Below are 23338 nucleotides of genomic sequence, written 5' to 3'. Positions count from 1 at the left end.
AGCTTCCCGTGTTGAACGGTAGAATTTCCGATTGTCTTTGAAGGCGCGTCCATCAAATTCAACTGCGGAATTTCGCCGTCGTTCTAAGGTCGTCCTCCTCTCGGTTTTTGAGGCAGGCGGATGTTGTTTCTGACTCTGAAACACAAAGGTTAAGTGGTTTGAATTGCCGTTAAGTGGATGTGATAACTGAAACGGAATTTGGAGGAAATGCAGCCTCCATGTAGCATTCTTACAGAGTTGGCTAACGCTAACAATGATGCTAACGGCAGTATAGTGCCAATGCTAACTTTAGCTATGTTAACTGACCAAACAAGTTTAACATTTCCCCCTGAAGTAAGAAAACTTATCTTGTCTTGTTCAAAACCAAGCCTGATATGTTGTTACACTATCTTACCTTCATAATAGGAATACATTTAATCAAGGATTTAATCTTAACTCTGATCCAATGCTTCGTTTGTTTTCTTATGTTTTTAACTATGGTAGCAGGTTTAGCCAATATTAGGCCAGCTCAGGTAAAGAAAACGGTTTTATCCATTCAACTTAATTCCGTGTACTGTTTGTAGAGTTACCACCCTCAGTGTGGAAAGATACAAATCTTCATTCAGGAGGCAACACAGACAGCTTTTTAAAATATGAGATGAACAGTTGGTATTTCTTCTCGAAATAGCAAAATAATTTTAATATTCTCTGAAAGCAAATTTTTTTTCAAGGTTCAAGAAAAACATGAACTTTTTTAACCAGCCAGAGCAAGATGGTGATGAGGTCGCCAGGCAAGAAACCTTCTCTGATGCACCAAAAGGGAGGTAAAAGCAATAATGTCCTTTTCTTTTTTCTGACATCTAAAATATTATTGATTGGTACTCTGAAAGTTGTCTGAAGAAGACATGGTTGTGCCTTGTTTTCTAAAATCTTAGTTAAAATATCCAGAACAGGGTTCCAAATATCTCAGTGTTTGGGACAAGTGGAGGATAACCACAGTGTTTGCATCTTTAGTCATGATTAGGGCTGGGTATCAATCAAAAATTTTCGATGCCGATACGGTCACTTCGATACCAGTTCCTCAACAATATTTTTTCGATACCAATTTTATGATATCAGTTCTAACAAAAAGAAAATTACATGACACATTACAGTACAAATCTTGAGTTTTATTTTTCAGCTTCATGCGCTATTGGCATCAATCTTGCTAAAATGGAGCCACGCTTTTGACCTTGGTGACGTTTTTTAACCGGTTTGACGACACACACACACACACACACACACAACTAACTACAGTTTCTGACACAGATGCACGTGAACCCCGTCTGCATGCCGCAATCACATGTAACGTTACAGCCAATCGCCGGCAGCATGATCAGGTGTTGATCATGTGATTAACCTCTGGGTACCAAAACTTGGCACCGAAAGACGAGGCATATTTTGATACTTGGTACCCAGCCCTAGTCTGATCTGGACATATTTTAGCTCATCTGTGTTCAGTAGAGTCTGTCCCATAGATGGCTTTAAACTGAATAAGTGACCCTTGCACAAAATGCAGAGATGTTCACTTTCAACAAGGTCTGCTACTCTCTACAGAAATGGAAAGAAAATAAGAAGTCAATAAGAGGCATTACAAAATGACCCTCAGTCCATTACCTTTCATAGGATGAGACAGTCTATACGCTGGAAGATTAATGTCAGCGTTCAAGCTGACTGACAAAGAGCAGTAGAAAGCAAGATTTATTCATGTCTGTTTGTGAGTGGTCGTGACCAGACAGGAAATGTATGCCAGGCAGAAGGGGAAGCTAAGTGAGAGGTATCTAGGTCATCAACTGAGCAGGCTTGGTTTAAACCAATTTTGTGGTTTGACGTTTAAGTGCAGCTGTGTATGCAACTACAAGAATTGCATGTCTGCAGAGTTTCCACATAAAAGGTTGCTTGTGAAGTTTTATATTGCATTGTGGAAATGTGCAAGACAAGACCACATGATATGCGGGTAACACAATACGCATATTAGCTATCATATCAGCATATCAGCTGCTGAAACAGTAAGTTAAGTAAAATAGTCATTTTTCGTCATAGGATCTTTGATAAACTTGGGAAACAGAGGTTCAGACAGCAACTTCTAATAGAGTGTTTGTTAGTTTTTTCAATTAGTATTTGATTTTTATATTCAAGAATGTTCTGGATGTGTGATTTGCAGGAGCTCTGTTTTGGAACCTTTTTCTGGTTGCCGGATGTGCATTTGTGGTGATAACATCAGCTGGTGAGTAAAATCAACTGTTCGCTGAAAATCTAACTGAACAAACAAGAAAGAACCCGTGACTCGGCAACAGATTGTGTTTTCACTGCACTACTTAACGCTTACTGCTCAATCTGGAGTTGTTGAAACACGTCATCTTATTGTGAAGGAGGGAAACACAGTCCTCCAAGTGTTTTCATTGATTGTTTGACTATTGATGTTGATTGGGGGAGGCAGTACCTCAGCAAAGCTGAAAAGAAATGTTGAGATCATTTAGTAGTTGTATCTTTAATCACTTCCTCCTATTTAGAATTCATAATGTTTTAATAAGCACATGAATTTTCTTCATTTGTCCCACAGTGGGAAACTTTATTTTTTATTTATATTTTAATAAAAATATGCAGAAACTATACAAAGGAGATTCTTAATATTCAAAACGAGATTCAACAAAATTGTTTTCCAAGGAAGAAAAACTACACAAAAGAAAACCACATATGCCATATACAGTGACTACTCGTTTGTGTTTCAGAGCATTACAAAAGATTACAGCAAAGGTTGTGGTATTGCACTTAACCTGTTTAAGTTATAGCACATATTTATTGTACACAAGTTATTGCACATATAGTTATCCTGGTGGAGTTACTGCACATAAGTGATTGAGATTCTGATTGTGGTGGATTCATGGGGTCTGCTGGGAGCAGAGCTGGTTGCACAGTCTCACAGCAGCAGGGAGGAAGGACCTGCGGTGACCCTCCTTCACACACTTGAGGTATCAGCCTCGTGACTGACTGGCAATCAGTCGAGTTTGAACCCGCCTCTTGCCTGTAGTCAGCTTGGCTCCAGTCCCCCCTTTCAACCCTGACGGATAAGCGGTGTAGAAAATGGATAGATAGTAAAATTAGAATTGTTTTAAAAACGCAGCTCCTTTTGTCACAGCTTACACGAAAGCACCTTCCCTGATTTCTGAGATTATATGCCTCTGTCTGCTGGCGTTTTGTCGATTTCCGCACGTGTAGTCGGTTATAACCCAGTGTTGAACAATCAGCACTGAGGAACACACAGTCTGAGTGTTTCTTGTCACATGACATGATGTCCACTCCTTGTTCTGGACTGTGATCTTCCCTGCTGGACTGGAGGTTACCTGACAGTTATCTTCTGAACCAAAAAAAAGGTATGTTGTCTACATGTCTTGTTTCAGAGAAATTACACAATAATATTCTTGATATACAGGAAGTAAATACAGTGATAAAACTGATTTCATAATTTATGCTGTTTTACTCAAGTAAAAAATTTAAGAGTTGTAAAATTTCTCAAATTTTACAAACACAACAAGTCCCAGTTAGAAAGTCCCCAGAATCTCTTAAAAGTTTGTGTTTTGTGAGGTGCTAAGTTCAGATTTTACTAGATTATACATTCAAGAAAGGAAACATCAGAATGATAAACTCGAATCTGCATGTTAATGTAAATGTGTTTGGGCATAAATAGTAAGAAATGCACTTGTGATAGAATATTTTAATCTGTTTATTTTGTTTATTTGCTGTATTCAGAGTTTGAATATGTTTGACAGTGTTTTGAGACACTAAAGTCTTTTTTTATTTATTTTTTAAATTCTGTCACGTTCTATATAAAAATGTCAATTTCCTCTCACGAAGGTCTCAACACACAGACGCATGGTACATATAGCACCGCTATGTGGACAGTTAGAAAGCACCGTAAATTTCTGGCGTTTAATTCATGTTCATATTGGTGTAGTTTTCCTTCTGCGTTCAACTCTACCTAAACAGCAGATTTGCAAATATGACCGTTGAATAAAAAGAAACTGTAATGATGTCATCAAGAAGTGGCTTCAGTTTTCATTCTCATGGTTTTGATTTTTTTCCCTCCTCCTGAACAGCAACATAAAGTTAAAAGCAGTATAACTTGTACCTCAGGGGGAAACAACAGTTTTTGGCTGAACTGATAAATTATAAGAATTACAGAATAACATAAGACAGTTACAGAAAGACTCAAACCTGTGTTTAGATCGTTGGTACAGTGTGAACGAAGAATGGACATCTAAACCTTATTGTGCTAAAGGTTCTCTTAAAGGTTCAACTGTGGCGTCTACATGGCTGCCTCTTTTCTAACAAGTGTCTTCCACATGGAGCCTGTCCTCCAGAGCTGAACTGCTCCAAACACTCATCTTATTCCTCTGACTGACTTCAACATGGAGGCCACACTTAATCACCATTAATCATTAGTAACCCCGAATCACATCTGATTATTGTCATTAGTATGAGAGCACATATACTCTAGTTAACCCTACACACACGTCCCTTCACCTTATCATTTTTTATGATGTTTTTAAAGTGTTTCATACTTTAGGGAAAAAAGGTCAAGTTATATTCTCTAGTGGCAGAAAATCTGCAGTGAGAGCTGAGGTGTCCCTTCAGAAGATGTCTTTCTAAAACCAAAGGATTCCCACATCAAGGCTCTGGATCAGGACCAATCAAAGGCAGGAATCCTTGTGAACGTCCACAGCCTGTCAGTCAGTCCGAGTCGGCGTGTTAACAACCTGAGAAGATGACCAGACCAAACTGTGATTGATGTGTTTTCTCCAATTCCTGACTGAGACCACCATGTTTTGACTCTTGAATTCTCTTCATTCTGTTCTTTGTGCTGAGTCTGAAAGCTGAGCAGAAAAACCCTCCTGTCCTCGCTGTCAGACTCACCTTTTACCTTCAGGTCATCAAATATCACTCACATTCCTGTAGAGATGCCACCAGTCAGCAGCAGAGTTGTGTCTTACCTAATGAATCCAGGCCATCGTGATGAAGGCTGATGCTTCATCTGCATATTCCAACTTTGCAGATCTGCGTCTCCGATCATGCGCATTACAGACCTGTAAGTTACAGAGAGACAGAGTCCAGACTTCAGAAGACCATCTCAGATCCATTCTTTCTGGGCTGATGGTGCAAACATTCCCCCCATCAGCATAAAGTACTCAGGTCAAGCCTTTACATTTCATATTTTAATAAGAGAAAATATCTGGAAATGTACGTCCAAATACGTACAGTGAAAGATGGAGATGTTCTGATTGGTTGAAAGCAGCTGTGATTTCTGGAGAAAAACAAAATCCTGTCTGGGAATATTTGGACTTCTGGACTGAATTTATCATGTTGCTGCAGCACCACCTGGAGGTATTATGTCAGCAGATGTTTCTGGATGAACTAAATGTGGTTCCAGCTGTGTTAAAATGTGATGCAGTTGATGTCAAAGAGGTCACAATCAAATTGTTGCTTTAACTTCATATGTGCCTGTCAGGCACTCCCCCCATAGCCCGTTTCACTGCATGCTGCACAACTGCACCATCCATTTTAGAACAGTACTGCACTATACTTGTACTTAAACGGTGTATGTACATTCTGTTTTTTAGTATTCAGTATATCGGAGCTTACTGTAAATATGTGTGAATTTGTTTTTATTGTGTATTTTGCCTAACCTATAGTTATTCTGTCCTGAGATGGTGCAACACTCAAATTTCCTTTTGGGCACCAATAAAGGGTTATCTTATCTCATTATGCAGATGGTTTCATCAGGTATTCTGAAGTGGACAACAGAGAGGACAGGAAACGAATAAAGAGAGAAGAACAAATGTCCTCAGCAGGAACTCACAGATTACAGATTAATTGTATGTGTGTGAACCAGTAGGCCAGCAGACGTCCTGTTCTAACTGTCCTCCAGTGACGAGCAGTTGGTTTCATGAGTGTGTAGAGTGTTTGGGAGGCCCACCGGGGTACAGGTCTCTATGTCGTGGGCACACAGGTGGACTTGGCAGTGCAGGTACACCTCACCCGAGCTCCCAGTGAACTGGAACATGTTGAAGGAGAAGGAGGCTGATGGTCCCATTCCACTTCCCTCCACCATTCCACTTCCCTCCACCTCCACCGTCTGGTCAGCAGGGTTCGCACAGCTGCTCACAAACAGGAAAACTCATCACATCAGAACACACTTTGTTTTCAGGGAACAAAAATCACATCGATTACTGAATCCCTGATTCATCTGGACCAGCAGCGACCGGCTGCCATCTCTGTGTGAATCTCACCCATCTATGATCAGGTCGTATCTCGGACTCGCACTGGGTGATTCCTGATCAGTTGCCCAACAGGAGTCCATCACCATGGAAACAAAGCCGCCCTCCAGCCCCTCAGTGTCCAGCTCCACCCAGATCTTCTGGTTCAACTGGACTTCAGTGCCCGACTCCACAGCTTGTGTGAGGCCAGCGTTGGTGTAGGCCTTCATGGTCAGATTGTAATTCCAAGATCCAGATGTGATCTGCTGGACTACAGAGCTGCAGAGTGCACACACTTCAGCTGCCTTAAACTCACAAACATCCTGGCAACCAGCTTCACAACACAAAGTTTACATCCACTGCTCACCTCTCTCTGATTCTGAAGGACATAGTGTTGATGTCTGGTTGAGTAAAGACGCAGGAGAAGTCGATGTTAACTTGGTCGTTGCGAATGATGACGTCGGAGGAGCTGTTCTGCGCTACAATGGCATTCTCATATATCATCTGGCTGTAGTCGTTCTTCAGGGTCAGAAAAATTTAGATATTGTTATGGCACAAGTTCCCCATGACTCTTTACAGTTCACACCAACATTCCCAGAAACTAAGGAGCTGAAGCTGAACCCACAGGAAGGTCCCAAACTAGAAAACAGCAGGAGAAGCTCAGCAGATTTGGCTGCTTGTTGAGAGTGAACACATGGAGGACAAAAACCCACCGTGACCACGGCCCCACAGGTGTTGCTGCTGTTGAAGCTGAAGGTCACCATGTGGGTCAGCTCGTCTGTCTCACCCCTGCAGGTCTCATCATTGAGATGTAATGCTGTGTAGTCAAAGCCTTTTTCCTCCAGGAGACACCCGACCAGAGTAACTGAAGCAGAGGTCTGGTCGCAGACCATTGGCTCACCTGAACATCCAGCAGCACAAATGAGGGACATGAATACATATAAGAAACATCTAGAACACACCGAGTGCTGAAGGTTCGTTATCAGCAGCTCTCATGAACCTTCTGAGAAAACCGTCCTCCCTCTGAGCATCAGGACTCTGCACAAGTCTGTCGTACCATAAGAGTCTGTCGATCTGTACGGGGAGGCAAAAATGGCCCGACAGAAGCAGGCGGGTTCACCGCTGACTGTCTGAGCACAGAACTCGTGGTCACTGCAGATCCTGTCCTGACAGAAGACCTGAGGGGAGGCTGACGGACAGAGAGAGAGAGAGAGAGAGAGAGAGAGAGAGAGACATGTCAGGAATAATGAGGAACAATCAAATGAATTCAGTTCAAGTGTAAACTCTGTTAATGTGTTTGCTTTGGCTGCTTCACTGAAATGAACTGAAGTGAGAGAAGTCTTACAGCAGCCCGTTTCTGTCCTCCAGTCCAGTGTGTCGTTGCTCCGCAGGCTGCAGGCTCTGGCGTAGGCCTCCATGAACTGACAGTAGAGACCGTCCACGTCAGGATAACTGCACAAAGTGTCGGCGCAGGCGGTTATGTAGGGCGTTGGGTCGGTGTGGCTGTGACAGGAACTGAAGATCGTCTCATTCAGGAGACCACAGCTGTTCCACACATGTGAAGAGACAGAGTGACAGATGGAAGGATGAAGCCCAGTGTTGTGTTATGTTCTATAACTGGGAAGCTGTTGAAGCTTCATGTCACACAGATTCCTGTTCACACTGAATGTGATCAGTTGTGTTCCCAAAATGAAAAGATGAGTAATGTGAGCTCAGGTGAGTTTATCTTTCATCCCTCCTCACATCACATGACATTAAACATGTGATGTAACGTGTCATTAACCACAGAGATGACAGCACCCTGCAGAGAGACGTTTCATCTGCTCACCGTTCAGTCATGTCTTCACAGTCGATGGTGCTGTCCACAGTGTCGTTGTACTGCACATCACAGCTAGAGGGCGACACACAACACAAAGTCAGCACGGTTCTCCTGCTCTGACTTGTTCACATGAACACAAAACACTGAGTGTTATGGGCCCAAGCAAAGATACATTTAGGCTTTGTGTCTCTGCTTCAGTCCACAAGTCAAACAGCTTTCTTCAAACTTTCTTCTTCTTCTTCTTCTTTTCATTCAGCAGACATAGAGCAGATTTAAAAGTCAAGTCGTGCAAATGGTCATAGTTGTCAGATGATCAGCAAAACAAAATATCCAGAGTCAACCAACAAAGGATTGACACTCCATTCACGGGTTTTGAGGGCCCTCAATTTCAGAAACCAACTACAAAGTACACTGAAACCTGTTCACAGCACTCTGATGGTTCTCATTGAGGTCTTACCCGTTGGTGCTGAACTCTGGGAGCTTCACTTCACTTAAAGAACTGGAGTTGGCACACAAACCCTGCAGAGATGCAATTTGTTCATCGGATCCTGGACAGGTTGAGGACAAAATGCGAGTCAGATCAGTATCGACATTCTAAGTGGGTGAAAACAGCAGCTCAGTGAAGGACAGCCGAGTTTACATCCTTGATGTCCCAAATATTCAAATCCTCATATCATCCAGAGTGTTGAGTGGTTGGAATTTAGTTTCGTTACCAGTTAAGGTGATATGTGCTGTGTGGTCATCAAAGAAGACAGAAATGGTGAAGTTCGAGGCTGTCACTTTGGCGGTGACTGTAGTTTGGTCCTTAGAGAGCTCCACACCTTCAACCGTCTGAGCTGAGCTGCTGAGGGTCAGTGTTGTGGTGTTCACCTGCATGAGAGCAGAGACACAAAGTGGAGACTGAGACATCACAAAGACACCTGTTTCCACAGCAACAACCAGAGTCCACCAGTATTAAGATGACCTCCAATGTCACTGAGGAGTCAGATGAGATGTGACACATCAGAGGATGAGGATTTGGGATCAGAGTCCACACTGACACAAGACTGTGGCTGTAGGAAACTTACCAGAGCTCTCCCACCTTGTTTCAGGTCAATTTGAGTCTGTCCTTTCAGCAGTGTCACACTGTCCACAAAGCTCACATCTTTACGACGGTGTTCACGGAAGTTTGCCATGATGTGTAAGTCTGGCACTGAGGAATCCGTCATCAGAGTGTACGTGCACCGATCCTGGACAGAGTTGAGCTGTTCGTGAAAGTCAATGACAGTAGGGCCCGTCACGGTGCAGATGGTGTCCAGAGCACACCTGATGGAGACGGAAAGAGACAGAAACAAGAAGAGCCAACATCGTGAGCAGCTGAATCATCATGAGCTGCTGCTGAGGGCCACGGCCACCAGGGGGCCCTCAAACAAGCTACAGGATGGAGGTCTTCTGTTCATGTCTACATTTGGCTCAGTATTACAGGGACATGTCTTACTGCAGCCTCACAGTGGAGGAGATCTGCTCTGACTCATGCTGATCTGGTCCTGCTCGGTATCAGGGCCGTTTCACCGGGAGCTTCTCCCAGTGAAACGTCTCTCGGCAAATAAAGGTTTAAACACGTGTTTACCAAATCCCTGTGCCGTCACAGCTTTTTCTTCTGAATATGAGGTGCACATATTTACATTCCGTTTTGTTGACAACGCTCCAGGGGGCCACAGGTAGCAGTTTGGATGGCTACAGTCTCATCGCAGTAGGAGCAGGTTTCTGGGTCAATGCTCACAGCTTCACCTGCTCTATATACAACACCTGAGAGGCAAAGGAAGGCTTACATCAGCTTAACAAGTCATGTTTGCTCCGTCCTTTAGTGTCATGAAAAACAGTCATATTTGAATGTTGTGATTATTAAGAAAAAGTTTTCAGGAATCTTAACGTAGATTTGTGGATTTGCCAACCTGACTGTCTGCATCCACTGATGTCGAACGCATCCTCCATATAATCATCATCAGTGTAAATTGTGTTGACGTTGAATGTGTCGAATGTCTCACCATTGACCAGAGTCGTAATCACCTGGACAGCAACACACACAACCAACGTTACTGTCGCGATGAACACTGAATTCAGAAATATTAAGATAAAAGCAGATCAAATGTAACTCCAACAAATCATTCAAATCTGTTGTGATTACATGGACACCCCATGTGTAAAATGTGATGATTACATCATGGAAATGATTCTGTGGAAAACTGAGTCTGTTCTGATGAAACATGATGACGTCTTCAAACTGTATTTAAAAATATTCCAGGAAGACAACATTCCTCTGACAGAGACAACACGGCTAATGAATGAAAATGAAAATTCAACAATGTAAACATAGTTGTTGTCTCTGGCTCACAACTGTACAGCCTCCAAGTGTTGATCAAACCCTCTACAGCATTACGTCATATGTGCATACACACGTATAGATATGTTTTCGTTAAGCATACTCACAAATGGATTAGGTGTGCCACTCTCATAGTAATACAGAGTTGCTTGTGTCCCAAAGTTAACTAGAATCAGCATAGCCTGTAAAGAATCAGAACAGAGGAGATACAGACACTGTCAGGAAGCTTTTGATGTGATTTCACCGAAAATTTGTCAATTGTTTGTTCATGTCAGTTTTGTCAGTTAATTATATTCAGAATAGTGAACACAAATACGGTCACACTGAACAACACTTACTCCTGTGTCTGTAAAGTCGTGAAATTCAATCTGGCCTTCATGATTGTTCTTAATAGTTGGGACAAGTGAGCGATGATAATTATTAAGTCGATCACTTGGTCCATAAGAACCGACTTCAGCACTGCTTTTCGAGGGTGGAGGCAACACAATACAGTCCTGTTTGACTTGAGGGTCATAAAAGGTGGTGAAACACACTGTAAACTTGTCAGCCATGAAGTTCACCTGTTGGAATCAGAAAGACAGAAGTAAATGTAATCTATATATTATATTATATAGTTCAACTGACTACTAAGCAGCAGTCATTTACTTATTCAGCTATTGGGCCACTATCAGAAGTCTAGATTTGTCTCTAGGAGAGGAGAGTATAAAAAAAGACATGAACAAGGAATCAGTTTTTTGGGTGAGTGGTACCATATATTGTGAAAGACAAATGAAAAAATATGTACAATTACATTCAAGTCAACAACAATTAATGTGCGCACAAGAAAAATGTACAAATTTCCAATTTTCTTTATATCCCCCCAAATCCGTCCAAAGGATGTATTCGTCCGTATCCCGGAAATGCAACACAGTTCAATGACCCCAAAAACATGTATGAGGGTCCTGAGAAGAATGTCCAAGCCTATTACTCCTACCAGACCCAAAGTGCCGGAAGGTCAGTTCAGCCGAGTCCTGGGAGAATCTTCAGGCTTATCCCATGGAACTCTGCTTCCTAGCTCGCCATCAAAACCTGGCCAATTCGCAGTTTAACAATATTCAGCATACCAAAGCTCTCGACGGCTTCAGTGATCGTCTTCTGCAGCAACACGCGACGAGTGTGCCTCTCTCTCGCATTTACCGGTCGCTAGTCACTACTGGGTATTATACCCACTCAATTGGCCGGGCTAAGTCACATGCCCGTAGCGACGTGATGATGTCAGCGGCAAGATGGATTCACGATACCAGAATAGCATAGGGGAAACTAATATGTGGGTTTTTTCACCCGGGTTACATAAAACAACAGGTTCTTTGGACAAAACAGAACTTTTGCTCACAGAGTTGCAGTCAGAGCTGTCAGTCACATCAGTTAAAGTTCAGATACTCAGTGTCCCTGCAGTGGACATTAATGAGACTCTGCTGCGTCCAGCTGCCCTCTGAGGCCTGCAGCAGTATGAAGTCTACTGTATGTCTGATTGGACACAAATCAGCTGATCAGACTTGATCTGTGGGCCTGTTTCCTCTCACACTAAAGACTTTCAGTACATGACGAGAGGACAACAGTTTGCATTACTGGTGCCAGTCCCTCAATCTGCACACATCATGTCCACCACAGCGAGACATCAAACATCAATAACGACAAGAGATCCTGTCAAACATCAGGCCTCATCCTACTCACATAAAGTCGTGTGTACGTCACTCCATAAAATGTAAATGGATATGTGCTGATGTCCACCTGTCCAGAACCAGTGACTGTCTGCTGAGCACCTGAAGGACACACAGAAGACATCAGAACAGATTGTGTCAGCTGGTTGGACATCAGGGAAGGCCACACATTCAAAGGCTGACTTCATGAAGGAATGAAAGTGCATCTGTCAAGCAGTCAAGACATTTCAGACCACATGATCAGTCACCACTTCCTCTTGGACGCAGAGAGAAGTCGGGAACATCTGTCCTTATTTGGCAGATTATCAGCTCTTTATTTGGTGTCACTTCAAGTCATTGAGCTCTTTGCCCCTGCTGGCTCATTTATCGTGTTATTTCTGCTGAAGTCCCTCAGCACGACTGGTGGACGGAGTTTCAGAATGTCTGACGTTTGTGTGCTTACCTGCCAGCCCGATGAGAGCAGACAGGTAGAGCAGAGGGCGGAGCATGTCGGAGGAGGCCAGTCAGCTGACAGGGAGCTGGAAGACACAGTTGGACGTCTTTGATAGCACAGAATGACACAGTCAACACTTTTCCTGGAAGATAAAGTCAGTGAACGGGGTTCGCACACATCCTGGATAAAATAGGTTTAGGGATAAAATTGACTCTTTTTGTCGTTTCCAATGCAACAGAGAGATTTCGACCACAAAGACTAACTGTGAAAGAGGCGCTCAGATGTCCACAGAATCTGGACTGACCATTGAGTTAAAGAGTATTATGAAAACATCTTTTAATGTCCAGCATGAACAAGAGGAAGATTACAGCAAGCACCATTCATATGGTCACCTGACTACTTCTTCAAGACTTAAAAAATGGATGCACTCGCTCTTTAGATTTAAAGATTAAAGTTTAAAGATTAAAGTGACATATTTTGTCATTGGAGGGAACTCACTCCAACGAAATTTGTTCTCTGCATTTAACCCACCCAAGTGACATGCACACACACACAGCAAACCCGGGGCAGTGGGTGACCGTGTGCAGCGCCCGGGGAGCAGTGGGGGTTAGGTACCTTGCTCAAGGGTACCTCAGCCATGGACACCGGTACGGGGAATCGAACCAGCGATCCACCGGTTACGGGTCCGACACCCTAACCGCTGATCCACAGCAGTGATAAATGACTGATATGGTCATTGTATTTCATATTTCTTTCTGAATTACTTTTCTTTTGTTGAAGCCACAGATTTGCGTATGCGACACACAAACTGTTTGTATACACACACGTATTTATTTCCTTAGTTTTTAACGGCCCTTTGACAGATGTTAAATGATAATGTGTGTGTTTGAAGCTGCGAGCATCAGCTGAGGTGAGACAGACGAGAAGCGTGCAGGTTGTCTTACCCTCTGGAGGTCTGACGGAGGATGAGGAGGATGAAGGTTGCTGTTCCGAAGGCTCTGATGACTCTGTTGGACCGATTCGTCCGTTGTCCTTCACCTCTCTCCGCCTCTCTTTTTATGTACATCCTCGTACATCCTCCTCCACACCCTCTGAGGTAGAAGAAGAGGGGTGTGGCCAGTGATGTTTCAGCAAGACTGATTCCAAAGCAGCTGTGACCCTGTGTAAAACATTGATCGAACACTTGTTGGTAATCTGAGTTGTTTGGAATCTGGGTTTGAGGACTGGAGGAACTTGTTTGCGGGGCCCTTTTGTATTTATTAAAAGAGCTTTGGTCCTAAAAACCTTTCAGTGCTGTTGGAGCCGACCATGGCACCTATTATGTGACCCAAGAGTGGTGTAAAATCTGTACAAGACAGAAGATTAAGTTGACGCAGACCACAAGACACTGAAGAAAGTGAGCCTTTAAGAGCAGAACCACTGACATCGACCCCCTTCATGATGTCTCTTAGTGCTCCAGTGTGCAGCCGTGCAGTACAGTCTGCAGAATGAAACTGACTAACACCTGGACCATGTTTGATTGTTTTGATTGAGCTATCGGTTGAATCTCAGGAATTACTTGCATCAGATGTGTGCAGTGAAGAGGGTTTTCTTAATCTTAGTTGTGATCACACTCTTTCTTTATGTCTTATGTCTCCTTAAAGAAGATTAACATTTGCTTGTGTAAGTGGAATAAAGTTCAAATGGACATTCAGAACAGTGCATTGCTTTGTTTGTGGGCGTCTGCACAACGGCCACAGATGCTATAGAGAATGTAGTTCATGAGAAAGCCTCAGTATGTGACAAACTTAAACAAGAACTTGTTGTGAAAGCATGTGTGGTGGTTTTGCTGTTGGGCTTTGGAGGGTGGTGAGTACCGTTAAAAACACACCCATCCACATGTACACACACACATACATTGGCGCTTTTCCATCAACAACATACATTGTTCTTGGCTCAGTGCGTCAATCTTTGCGTCTTTTCTTTGCCTTTAAAGGTCATAATTTAAAAAATTCCACACATTACTCATTATATATGAACAGAGTCATGGCTGTCACACATGACACAGCTGAGGAGGAATGTAACTGAGCAAGAAATAATTAGAAATGGTTGTGAGTGACGAGTGTCGTGCACCTGCTGAACGCAGCTTTACTGTTCATTATTAAGACTGAAGGCAATCAGAGCTCCTCAGCGTGGATTAAAGTTAAAGCAGATAATTGGAGATGTATTGATGTCTCAAACCATGTGGTGATCAATATAGAAGCAGCACATGCATTGATTCTCGATCAGTTCTCTGAAAGAGTGGAAGTCAGAACAGAGAGTTTAGAACTCAGTGCTGCTCCTTCATCAGTCAGTAAATGGTGGAAAACCAAAATTCATGTCTCATTATTTGTTCCAGAGTGTTTTGACACATTAGGCTTTGGGTCTCAGTCAGCGTCCCTCTGCTGCTGGTGAGCAGAATTAAAAGCCACTAACCCAAAACCCAACTGACACAAACTTCCTAAACCGCCTGTCAGACCTACTGGTAGCCTACAACATGTACGGGTGGCTGTGGCTCAGGAGGTTCACCAGTCGGAAGGCCGGTGGTTCAATCCCTGGCCCCTGCAGTCTACATGTCAAAGCATGTGATTCTCATGGCACAGGTTAAAGACAGGATTGGTGTAGTTAGTTAAGATACACATCGCAGTAGTTATTGCTTCTTCTGAGAATGTAACTGAACAAGAAAAGGGTTGAGCAATGATCTCCTGCAGTGATGGACTCCAGTGTTTACACAAATTCATCTGCATTTGTTTCTGAAGCTCATCGCTTCAGTTATGGCCTCATGAACTAAGGTCATTTTGTACAGATGCGTCTTTGAACTTGTATTCAGTTAACTGGAGGAGGACTCAGAGTAGCTACAGGACATACCTGTGAGGGTTAAGTGATAATACTGTTTAGAATCTTGGCATGGACATCATGTGTACCTGAGGTTCAGGGTTTAGGTCGTCACACCCAAGAAATGACAGCAGCAACATTTCAAGTTCTGTATGGGAACCATGCAAGAAACACATTCCTGCAAATGTGATGCAACAAATGTCTTGTCACTTCTGTAATGTAATGTGGGAGAACCGATTGGTTTGAAATGAAGGGTGTTTGTTGAAATAGTACATTGAGTTCTGTTCATGTAGCATTGTAACACAGTGTGTCTCAGGGAAGTGGACTGACAAGTTGAAAGAATGTTAAAATGGAGCCAGAGTGGTTCACTGTCATGCAGCCCTTCAGGAAACTAAAGCATGCAAGTCTGTTTCTAAGAAGTATGAGTTTATTAACACACAGCTGTTCTCAAACTGCAGGGGATCGTGGGTGAGCTCAGGAAAAAAAGGCTGATGGACTAATGTGCTGGCATACATGAAGGCATTTTTGCAGTTTGGTTTAGTCATGAGGATGAGATTATAAGACATTTTAACTGTTTCAGATTATATTTTCAGCTTTCTTTACAACGGAATCTTTAGCTTCCACCTTCTGTTGGCTGTGCATTTTACAGACTTTATGATTGGACATTTCTTGCCAAAATTCAACATAGGATTTGCAAAATGATTCGCTTTCTGGAAAGCAGAAGCTTTGAAGGCACCACACCTTCATCTGGTGACATGACAATGAGTAAATGACAGTGTGGTTAGCAAAGTCAGTAATTTAAAGAGAGCTTTGTTAAAGGGCAGTGATGAAGATGATGATATTTGAGTTTTTTTCTGCCAATGGGACGTGTTGGGGTTGTCTCCATCACGTGATTCTGAGGTGGTAGGGATAAATCCGATGACCAGACAGGAAGTCAAGCTGTTTGCAGTCAGACGAGTCAGATGAAAAAATTGAAGAGGCGCCAATTTGACTTCAGGTTCTTCTACCAGCCGATTCTGGCTTTTGAGCTCCTTGGTGGGTAAGAATGGGTCATTTTATTTGATATGTACAGAAGAATTCTGCAAAATAGACAAACAAACAACATAAATGCAGTATTTTATGAGGACAAAATCAAATGTGTAAAATCCTGTATATTTTATCAAATCTTGGTGATTTACCATCATCATCACATGATTACATTTTTCCAAGGAGTTCCTTAAATCAGGTTTTCTGTTTCATTCTTTGTTTGTTTGAGTTATAACAGCAGAATATTAATGTATAATAAAATAAAATAAATAAAAAATAAAAATAAAATACTAACATAAAAAGGAATGACAAACTGAGATTGAATTCTGTCAGATGGAGAAATCAGGGCTTTCCAGGATTGAAAAATGTTCTTTTCTCTTTCTCTTTGACTTCATCAGAGAGCCAAAGAAGACACAAAAACTGAGATGGATCTGCATGAGAAATTAAGTGAGTGTTTTCTAATAACATTTCAAATCCTTTATTTTTAGTGAAATAGTGAATCTGGTCTGGCAGCTCCCACTTGGGTGTTTTTATGAATGAAGTGTGTAATCAGCATTAAACAAAGAGGTTGGATGACACAAAGAGTAATCAGGTATTGCTGACCTTCACAGGAACATATCTGACACAGTGTCAAGAAGACATTTTCAGAACAGGAACTTTAGTGACTGATAATCACAGTCAAGTGCCTGTAACCATGATGCAAACAAGGTGATTGTGCTTGCTCTATGTGTGTCTTTCCAGTTGTTGTCAGTGTGCTGCTGCTCACGCTGTACTGCAGCCACACTGCAGCTGTCAGCCTGAAGGAACATCTGGCTGAGTGTCTGGAGGACAAAGACTACGATGAGCTGCTGCACACTGTGCGGACCGGCCTCCCTCGCATTAACACTTCTCATCATGTTGTTATCGTTGGAGCTGGCATGGCTGGACTGACAGCTGCCAAGTTACTGCAGGACGCAGGACATAAGGTACATGCAACAGGCTGATGTAACATATGTCATTAAAAGAAAAAACTCTGTGGAACAAAGAACATTTTCAGTGCTATCAGAGATGTGTTTTGAGCCTGGGCCAGTGGATTGTCCATCTGGGGAGCTCCAGGTGAAGAAAGCATGAGCTCCAGGGCCCCACATTCGGCTATCCCTAACCTACTTGTAATTGTGCTTCTTGTCATATTGCGCACGAGTAATCATCTCATCAAACACTAATAACTAATGTCACTTTCTTCCTTTTCCTGGCTTATTATCCAGCCTGGTTTCCATCAGCAACATCTATTTTTAAATTAGAAAGTCTCTCATTTGCCCAAAGTGGAAATAGTTTGACTGGAAGTACTAGTAGTAGTAGTAGGAAGTAGTAGCAAGTAGGAGGTAGTATTTGTCCTTAAACAGCTGCAGTCATTCTCGCAGTGGTAGTACAAGTGGCACCAGCAGCAATGGCAGGTGCATTGACAAGTTGTTTATAATAATGATAATTTACTAGTTGTAGTATGACTAGTAGTACTGATATTAGCAGACATATTGGTATCACCAGCATTCCCAGTAGTCATAGTTGTAGTAGCAGTGCTAGCAGCAGTAGGAAAAGCAAAAACAGTAGTGCTTGGTCTTAAGTGTATTTGTCTGATCTGAAATCATAGGTAACCATATTAGAGGCTAGCGGTCGAGTTGGAGGACGGGTGGAGACCCACAGGAATGAAAAAGACGGCTGGTATGCTGAGCTGGGAGCCATGAGGATCCCAGATTTTCACCAGTGAGTCAAAATGTTTTTTAAATTTGCAAGAATATCTGTTTTCAGTAAACAATGTTTTGTCATTTTTAAAATTGAGCATTTTCATGGCAATGTACATGCTGTCCTCTTCTCTGAGGACACGAATGACTTAAGGGACGCTTATAAAGGCAAATGTATGACATTGCCATTCCTGCTTTTTATGGGGTTGACTGTTACCATTTTTTAAAGAGATAATATCTGTTATTTTAAAAAGAAAGCATTCCTGTTTGTGTCATCAAGCAGTACAAAGAATGGCAGAATATGCCGTATAAATTTCATTTTCTTATGACTGACTCTGCCACCACCTACTCTGTCACCAGCATCGTCCACTGGTTTGCTAAACATCTGGGGGTCAAACTGAATAAATTCATCATGGATGACCCAAACACTTTTTACCTGGTTAATGGGCTGCGGAGGAAGACGTGGACAGTGAAAAATAACCCAGATGTCCTGAAATACAAGGTGTGGCCAAGTGAGAAGAAAAAGTCAGCTGACGAGCTGCTACAACAAGCTTTGCAGAAGGTGCGTAAAGCAGGAGAAGAATGAGATGTGGAGTCAAGGGGCCCTGACTGCTGATTTAGCCATTTTGAAGCTTTGAAACTGAACACCCCTCGTCTCACTTTTCCCTAAGTTGGCTGCTAAAATCTAGAAAGGCTCATTCAAAGGCAACAAAAACAGAGCTATTCTTACTTTTAATTCAATTCAGTTCAAGGGAGGGAGAGAGAGAGAGAGAGAGAGACAGTATCAACGGTATCAAATGCAGCACTAAGGTCTAACAATACAAGTACAGAGACGAGACCTTTGTCTGATCCAAGTAGAAGGTCAATTGTGATTTGACCAATGCCATCTCTGTGCAGTGATGAGCTCTAAAACCAGACTGGAAATCCTCAAATAAACTATTAAGATGCAGGAAGTCATGTAGCTGATTAACAACTGCTCTCTTAAGGATCTTAGAGAGAAATGGAAGATTAGATATTGCTCTATAGTTGTCCAAAACCTCTGGGTCAAATGTGTGCTTGAGTCAAATTTTATCATTAAAAAGGATTATAAAATCATTACTCCCAAGGTTTACAGGAATACAAGGCTCGATAGTGCTATGACTCTCTGTCAGCCTGGCTACAGTGCTGAAGAGAAACCTGGGGTTGTTCTTGTTTTCTTCAGTTAACACTGTGTATTAGGCGGCCCTGGAATTCCATAAGGCCTTTTCTGTATGATTTGAGACTATCATCCCAGATCGGGTGAAATTCTTCTAGTTTGGTGAAATGCCATTTCCTTTCGAGTTTTTCTGTGTTTTGCTTTACTTTGCGGACCTCAGCCTTGTACCATGGCGCTTATCTCTTTTGCTTTATCATTTTCTTTTTTAGGGGGGCAACGGAGTCGAGTGTTTCTCTCAGTGAGTTTGTAGCACCGTCCACACAAAAGCCGATTTTAGAGGGACTTTAGTTAGCATCAGAGTGTTCAGTTAAACTGAGGTGTGATACTGAAATAAATGCAGATGGTATCACTTCCTTAAATTGTGCCACAGTGCTATCGGATAGACATTTAGTGTAGGAATTTTTTTTGGCTTGCAGTCAGGTAATAGAAATTCAAAAGTTGCTAATCAACGGTCAGATAAAAGAGGATTTCGTGGGAAGAGTATTAAATTTTAACTTTGAATGCCATGTGTTAGAACAAGGTAGTACGAAAACAAAAGTGTGACTTTTAGTTGATTATACAATAGTAAAAACATAGTTCTGAAAATGATGCCCTTAAATCACACACACTGGAGCCTGACACACCTGATGAACACAATAAAGTTGCACAAATTCACACATCCTTGGAAAACAGTAAGCTTGCAACCACCAACCAGACAGTTTAAGCAAATGCATTTGACTCTTTCATAAAGCTATTTATCACTGGCTTAGAGTTGTGTGTTAAGATATGTATGATGGAAGCATTAGTATATGTGTGTGTGTGTGTGTGTGTGTGTGTGTGTGTGTGAGTGTAGGTCTGTGTGTGCATCGACAATGACAGTACAATGACAGTGAAGGCTTTCTATTCTGTTCTATTGTGTAAAATTGGATGATTGAAGAAAAGCTACTAGCCATGGCTTTCTTCATTTTGGGTCACTGTGGACAACATGGTTTGCAATTGATGCAAGTTGAACTATTAAAGAAAGCTCCATGTGGATATGCTTCTCCGTGAATGAATCGCAGAGGTCAGAATTCTGTGGTACATGCTGGTGGGGCCATTTTAAACTCTTCCTACCAGTGAGGTCCTGGCTCTTATTTATTTACATTTATTTTGTTATTTACAACTGCCTGCCAGCAGCTTTTAGTATGTCGGCAGGTTCAATAATGCAAGAACAGACCAGCATGCAAAAGTTTCCACTGGTTTGCTTTTTGTTTCAGGCTTGCCATGAGGTTGTTGTTTAACATAGACAGTTCAGTGATGTTATCAACTCAATAGATGATTCACTTGACTTCAAACATGGAAGTGACTTTTTCTTTGTGGTAGGTGAAGGATGAAGTGGAGGCTCATGGCTGCAAGGCTGCCCTGAGAAAATACGACCGTTATTCTGTGAAGGTAAAAAACAGCGTGACCTCATGAAATGTTGTGAAATGAAGCTCAGTGAGCTAGTGATGTAAATCACACTAATATTTTAGTGCATGGAAATTAAGAACCAGAACTGAGAAAGCAAGGCTAGCAGGTTGAGACTTGCCTCTACATCTTCTTCCTGTGTTGACGACGTGACTCTGTTTGACAGGAGTATCTGAAAGAAGAAGGAGGCCTGAGTTCAGAAGCTCTGAGAATGATTGGAGACCTGCTTAACGAACAGAGCCTCATGTACACATCTCTTACTGAGATGATCTATGACCAGACTGACATCAGTGACAACATAATGTGAGGCCTTACATCACACTCTGGAAACTGTTAAAAACAAGCATAACTTTGTTTGCACAGTAGCGAAATTCGTGAAAGTTCAAGGAAACTACTTTTGTTGTAGCTGGACATGTCGTGTGCAAAGAGGTTATCAAAGCAGGATATGAAGACAATACTGTTGTCACATGGCTGCAAGTTTCTTTCCCTGTCTGTGTCTTCTTAGCATTGCATAACCGTTTAAATCATTAACTGTAAATATTTCTAGACAATGGGATATGTAAATTTGCACCTTTCTCTAAAATACTTCATTCAACAAGAGTATGCTTTCTTTTGAAGGTATCATGAAGTGACTGGTGGGTCGGATCTTCTCCCCAAAGCTTTTGTGAATGTTCTCCAGGTCCCCATCTTCCTCAACTCCAAGGTCAAACGCATCAGCCAATCAGATCAGGGTGTCATTGTATGGTATCAGACAGGCCCACAGTCTTCTCTCACTGAACTTCCTGCAGATGCTGTGTTGGTAACAACCACGGCCAAAGCAGCCCTCTTCATGGACTTTGCTCCACCTCTCTCTGTCAGAAAGATGGAGGCACTGAGAGCCGTTCACTACGACAGCTCCACTAAAATCATCCTCACCTTCAGCAAGAAGTTCTGGAAGAGCAATTGCATCCGAGGAGGAAAGAGCATCACTGACAGGCCCTCTCGATACATCTACTACCCAAGTCACAGTTTCCCAGCCAATACAACCGTTGGCGTCCTCCTGGCCTCCTACACCTGGTCTGACGACTCCCTCCTCTTGCTAGGCACGAGTGATGAAGACCTGAAGGAGCTGGCTCTGAGAGATCTGGCGCAGATTCACGGCGAACAAGTCTGGTCCCTATGCACAGGAGTGGTGGTGAAGAGATGGAGTCTGGATCCTTACAGCTTGGGCGCCTTCGCTCTTTTCACACCCTACCAACATTTGGAGTACTCCAAGGAGCTCTTCAGACGTGAAGGCAGGGTGCACTTTGCAGGCGAACACACAGCCTTTCCTCACGCCTGGATCGAGACGTCTATGAAGTCGGCCATCAGGGCGGCCAAGAACGTTAATAATGAGGCTCTCCTGAATTTTGAGTCTGCTGAATTCCCAGTGCGAGATGAGCTCTAAAGGCCAGAAGGTGCAACATGCTGAGCTAATGCCACAGCAATACAGTACATGTTGAATGTTAATCAGTACAGTACAATATGGAGTGTTGTGTTCAGTGTGTGCCAAGAACAATAAGACAAAAATTTAAATTTCTATTTAAAAAAAAAATCAACTCAGAACAACTTTTTCCAGTGCACATTTACAATAGATTTTTTTTTTCACATTAATTGTCTATACATGTATATCCAGTACAGGTTTGCAGGAGTCCTGGGCAGCTCACATTGATTCAGCATTCAGGCTAACCTGTACCTCTGCAGACTGTGGGAAGACACCAGTACACAGGGTCCAACCAGTTGCTAGATTTGAACCCAGGAGTGACATCTCATTCATAAAAATCTGTCTCTCCTGTCTTGGTTATAAATATTACTACTCCAACACGTCTGTATGCAGCAACCATGTAAACTTGTTTTGGAAAAGCTCTTCATAAATAATAAAGTTTCTTACTGTTACTTTTGTTTGACAAAGTGTCATGATTCTGTGGTGGTGGGTGTGACTGCAGGTCATCCTGTGAGGATGTTGGCGCTGATACACAAAACCAAACAATAACTTCATTTGCTCTCTGGAGTAATTAGAATTATTTTTTGTTTTGTTGACAGCATCTCAGATATTCAGCCTCTGACGGGGGCCATGACAGTAAAGGTGTTACCTGTATGGGTTTGGGTAGCCAGCACCTGTTGCTGTGAACTGTTAATGTTGACCTCGCCATGTCCACACACACACCTCATGGCCGACTCGTTCACGAGCTGAAGGAAAAAGCAAAGCAGTCAAATGCTTTTACTTCTAACGGACAGTGGTATTTGTACTTGTGCTTCAGTATATCTGTGTACTTCTTCCACCAGATAAACAAAAAACCCACTGACCGCGGGGATCCTTTCGGTGAACGGCCCTAAACCGAATTTCAATCGTTTCCTATGGTGGCGCTAAACCCCTACTGATGTAATATACTTTTGACCGCTAGTGAGCGCTCGATCGCTATTTGGTTCATCTGTCTTCCGGTGTGTCCGTTTCATCGTTTGGATAATAAACGAATAGCTGAAAGATGGCGCAGATATGTGATTTGGACCTTGTTA

At 42.5% G+C, this 23338-nt stretch overlaps 2 protein-coding genes across 8 annotated transcripts; one reads left to right on the top strand and one right to left on the bottom strand.

The window, feature by feature from the left end:
• The first annotated feature begins 110 nt into the window (after positions 1–110).
• Positions 111–22600, top strand: LOC124054297 (L-amino-acid oxidase-like). 7 transcript variants are annotated; one of them, XM_046380123.1, is made up of 9 exons: positions 111–803; positions 2183–2245; positions 16864–16912; positions 17207–17430; positions 18093–18205; positions 18544–18745; positions 20720–20788; positions 20970–21106; positions 21422–22596. In XM_046380123.1, exons 3-9 carry the CDS (start codon positions 16891–16893, stop codon positions 22227–22229), a joined length of 1575 nt encoding a protein of 524 aa, XP_046236079.1. In that variant the 5' UTR covers positions 111–803; positions 2183–2245; positions 16864–16890; the 3' UTR covers positions 22230–22596. The 7 variants fall into 7 exon arrangements, with proteins under 7 accessions (XP_046236079.1, XP_046236081.1, XP_046236082.1 ...); XM_046380125.1 differs by lacking the exon at positions 111–803 and adding an exon at positions 882–2027 and having other exon boundaries at positions 21422–22600; XM_046380128.1 differs by lacking the exons at positions 111–803; positions 2183–2245 and adding an exon at positions 15532–16478 and having other exon boundaries at positions 21422–22239; positions 22463–22588.
• On the bottom strand, positions 3725–14279 carry LOC124054335 (alpha-tectorin-like). Its single transcript, XM_046380210.1, has 17 exons — positions 13531–14279; positions 12167–12671; positions 10792–11013; positions 10026–10635; positions 9756–9879; positions 9159–9396; positions 8805–8961; positions 8549–8639; positions 8101–8163; positions 7618–7817; positions 7330–7461; positions 6986–7173; positions 6640–6791; positions 6306–6551; positions 5993–6173; positions 5010–5102; positions 3725–4775 (listed from the first exon to the last, which is right to left on the bottom strand). The coding sequence occupies exons 4-16, from the start codon at positions 10063–10065 to the stop codon at positions 5010–5012; spliced, it is 1905 nt and encodes a 634-aa protein (XP_046236166.1). The 5' UTR covers positions 10066–10635; positions 10792–11013; positions 12167–12671; positions 13531–14279; the 3' UTR covers positions 3725–4775.
• Positions 22601–23338: the final 738 nt, after the last annotated feature.

The sequence above is a fragment of the Scatophagus argus genome, chromosome 23 (genome assembly GCF_020382885.2).
Source record: "Scatophagus argus isolate fScaArg1 chromosome 23, fScaArg1.pri, whole genome shotgun sequence".
NCBI lineage: Eukaryota > Metazoa > Chordata > Actinopteri > Scatophagidae > Scatophagus > Scatophagus argus.
This window is presented reverse-complemented; position numbering and strand designations above follow the sequence as displayed.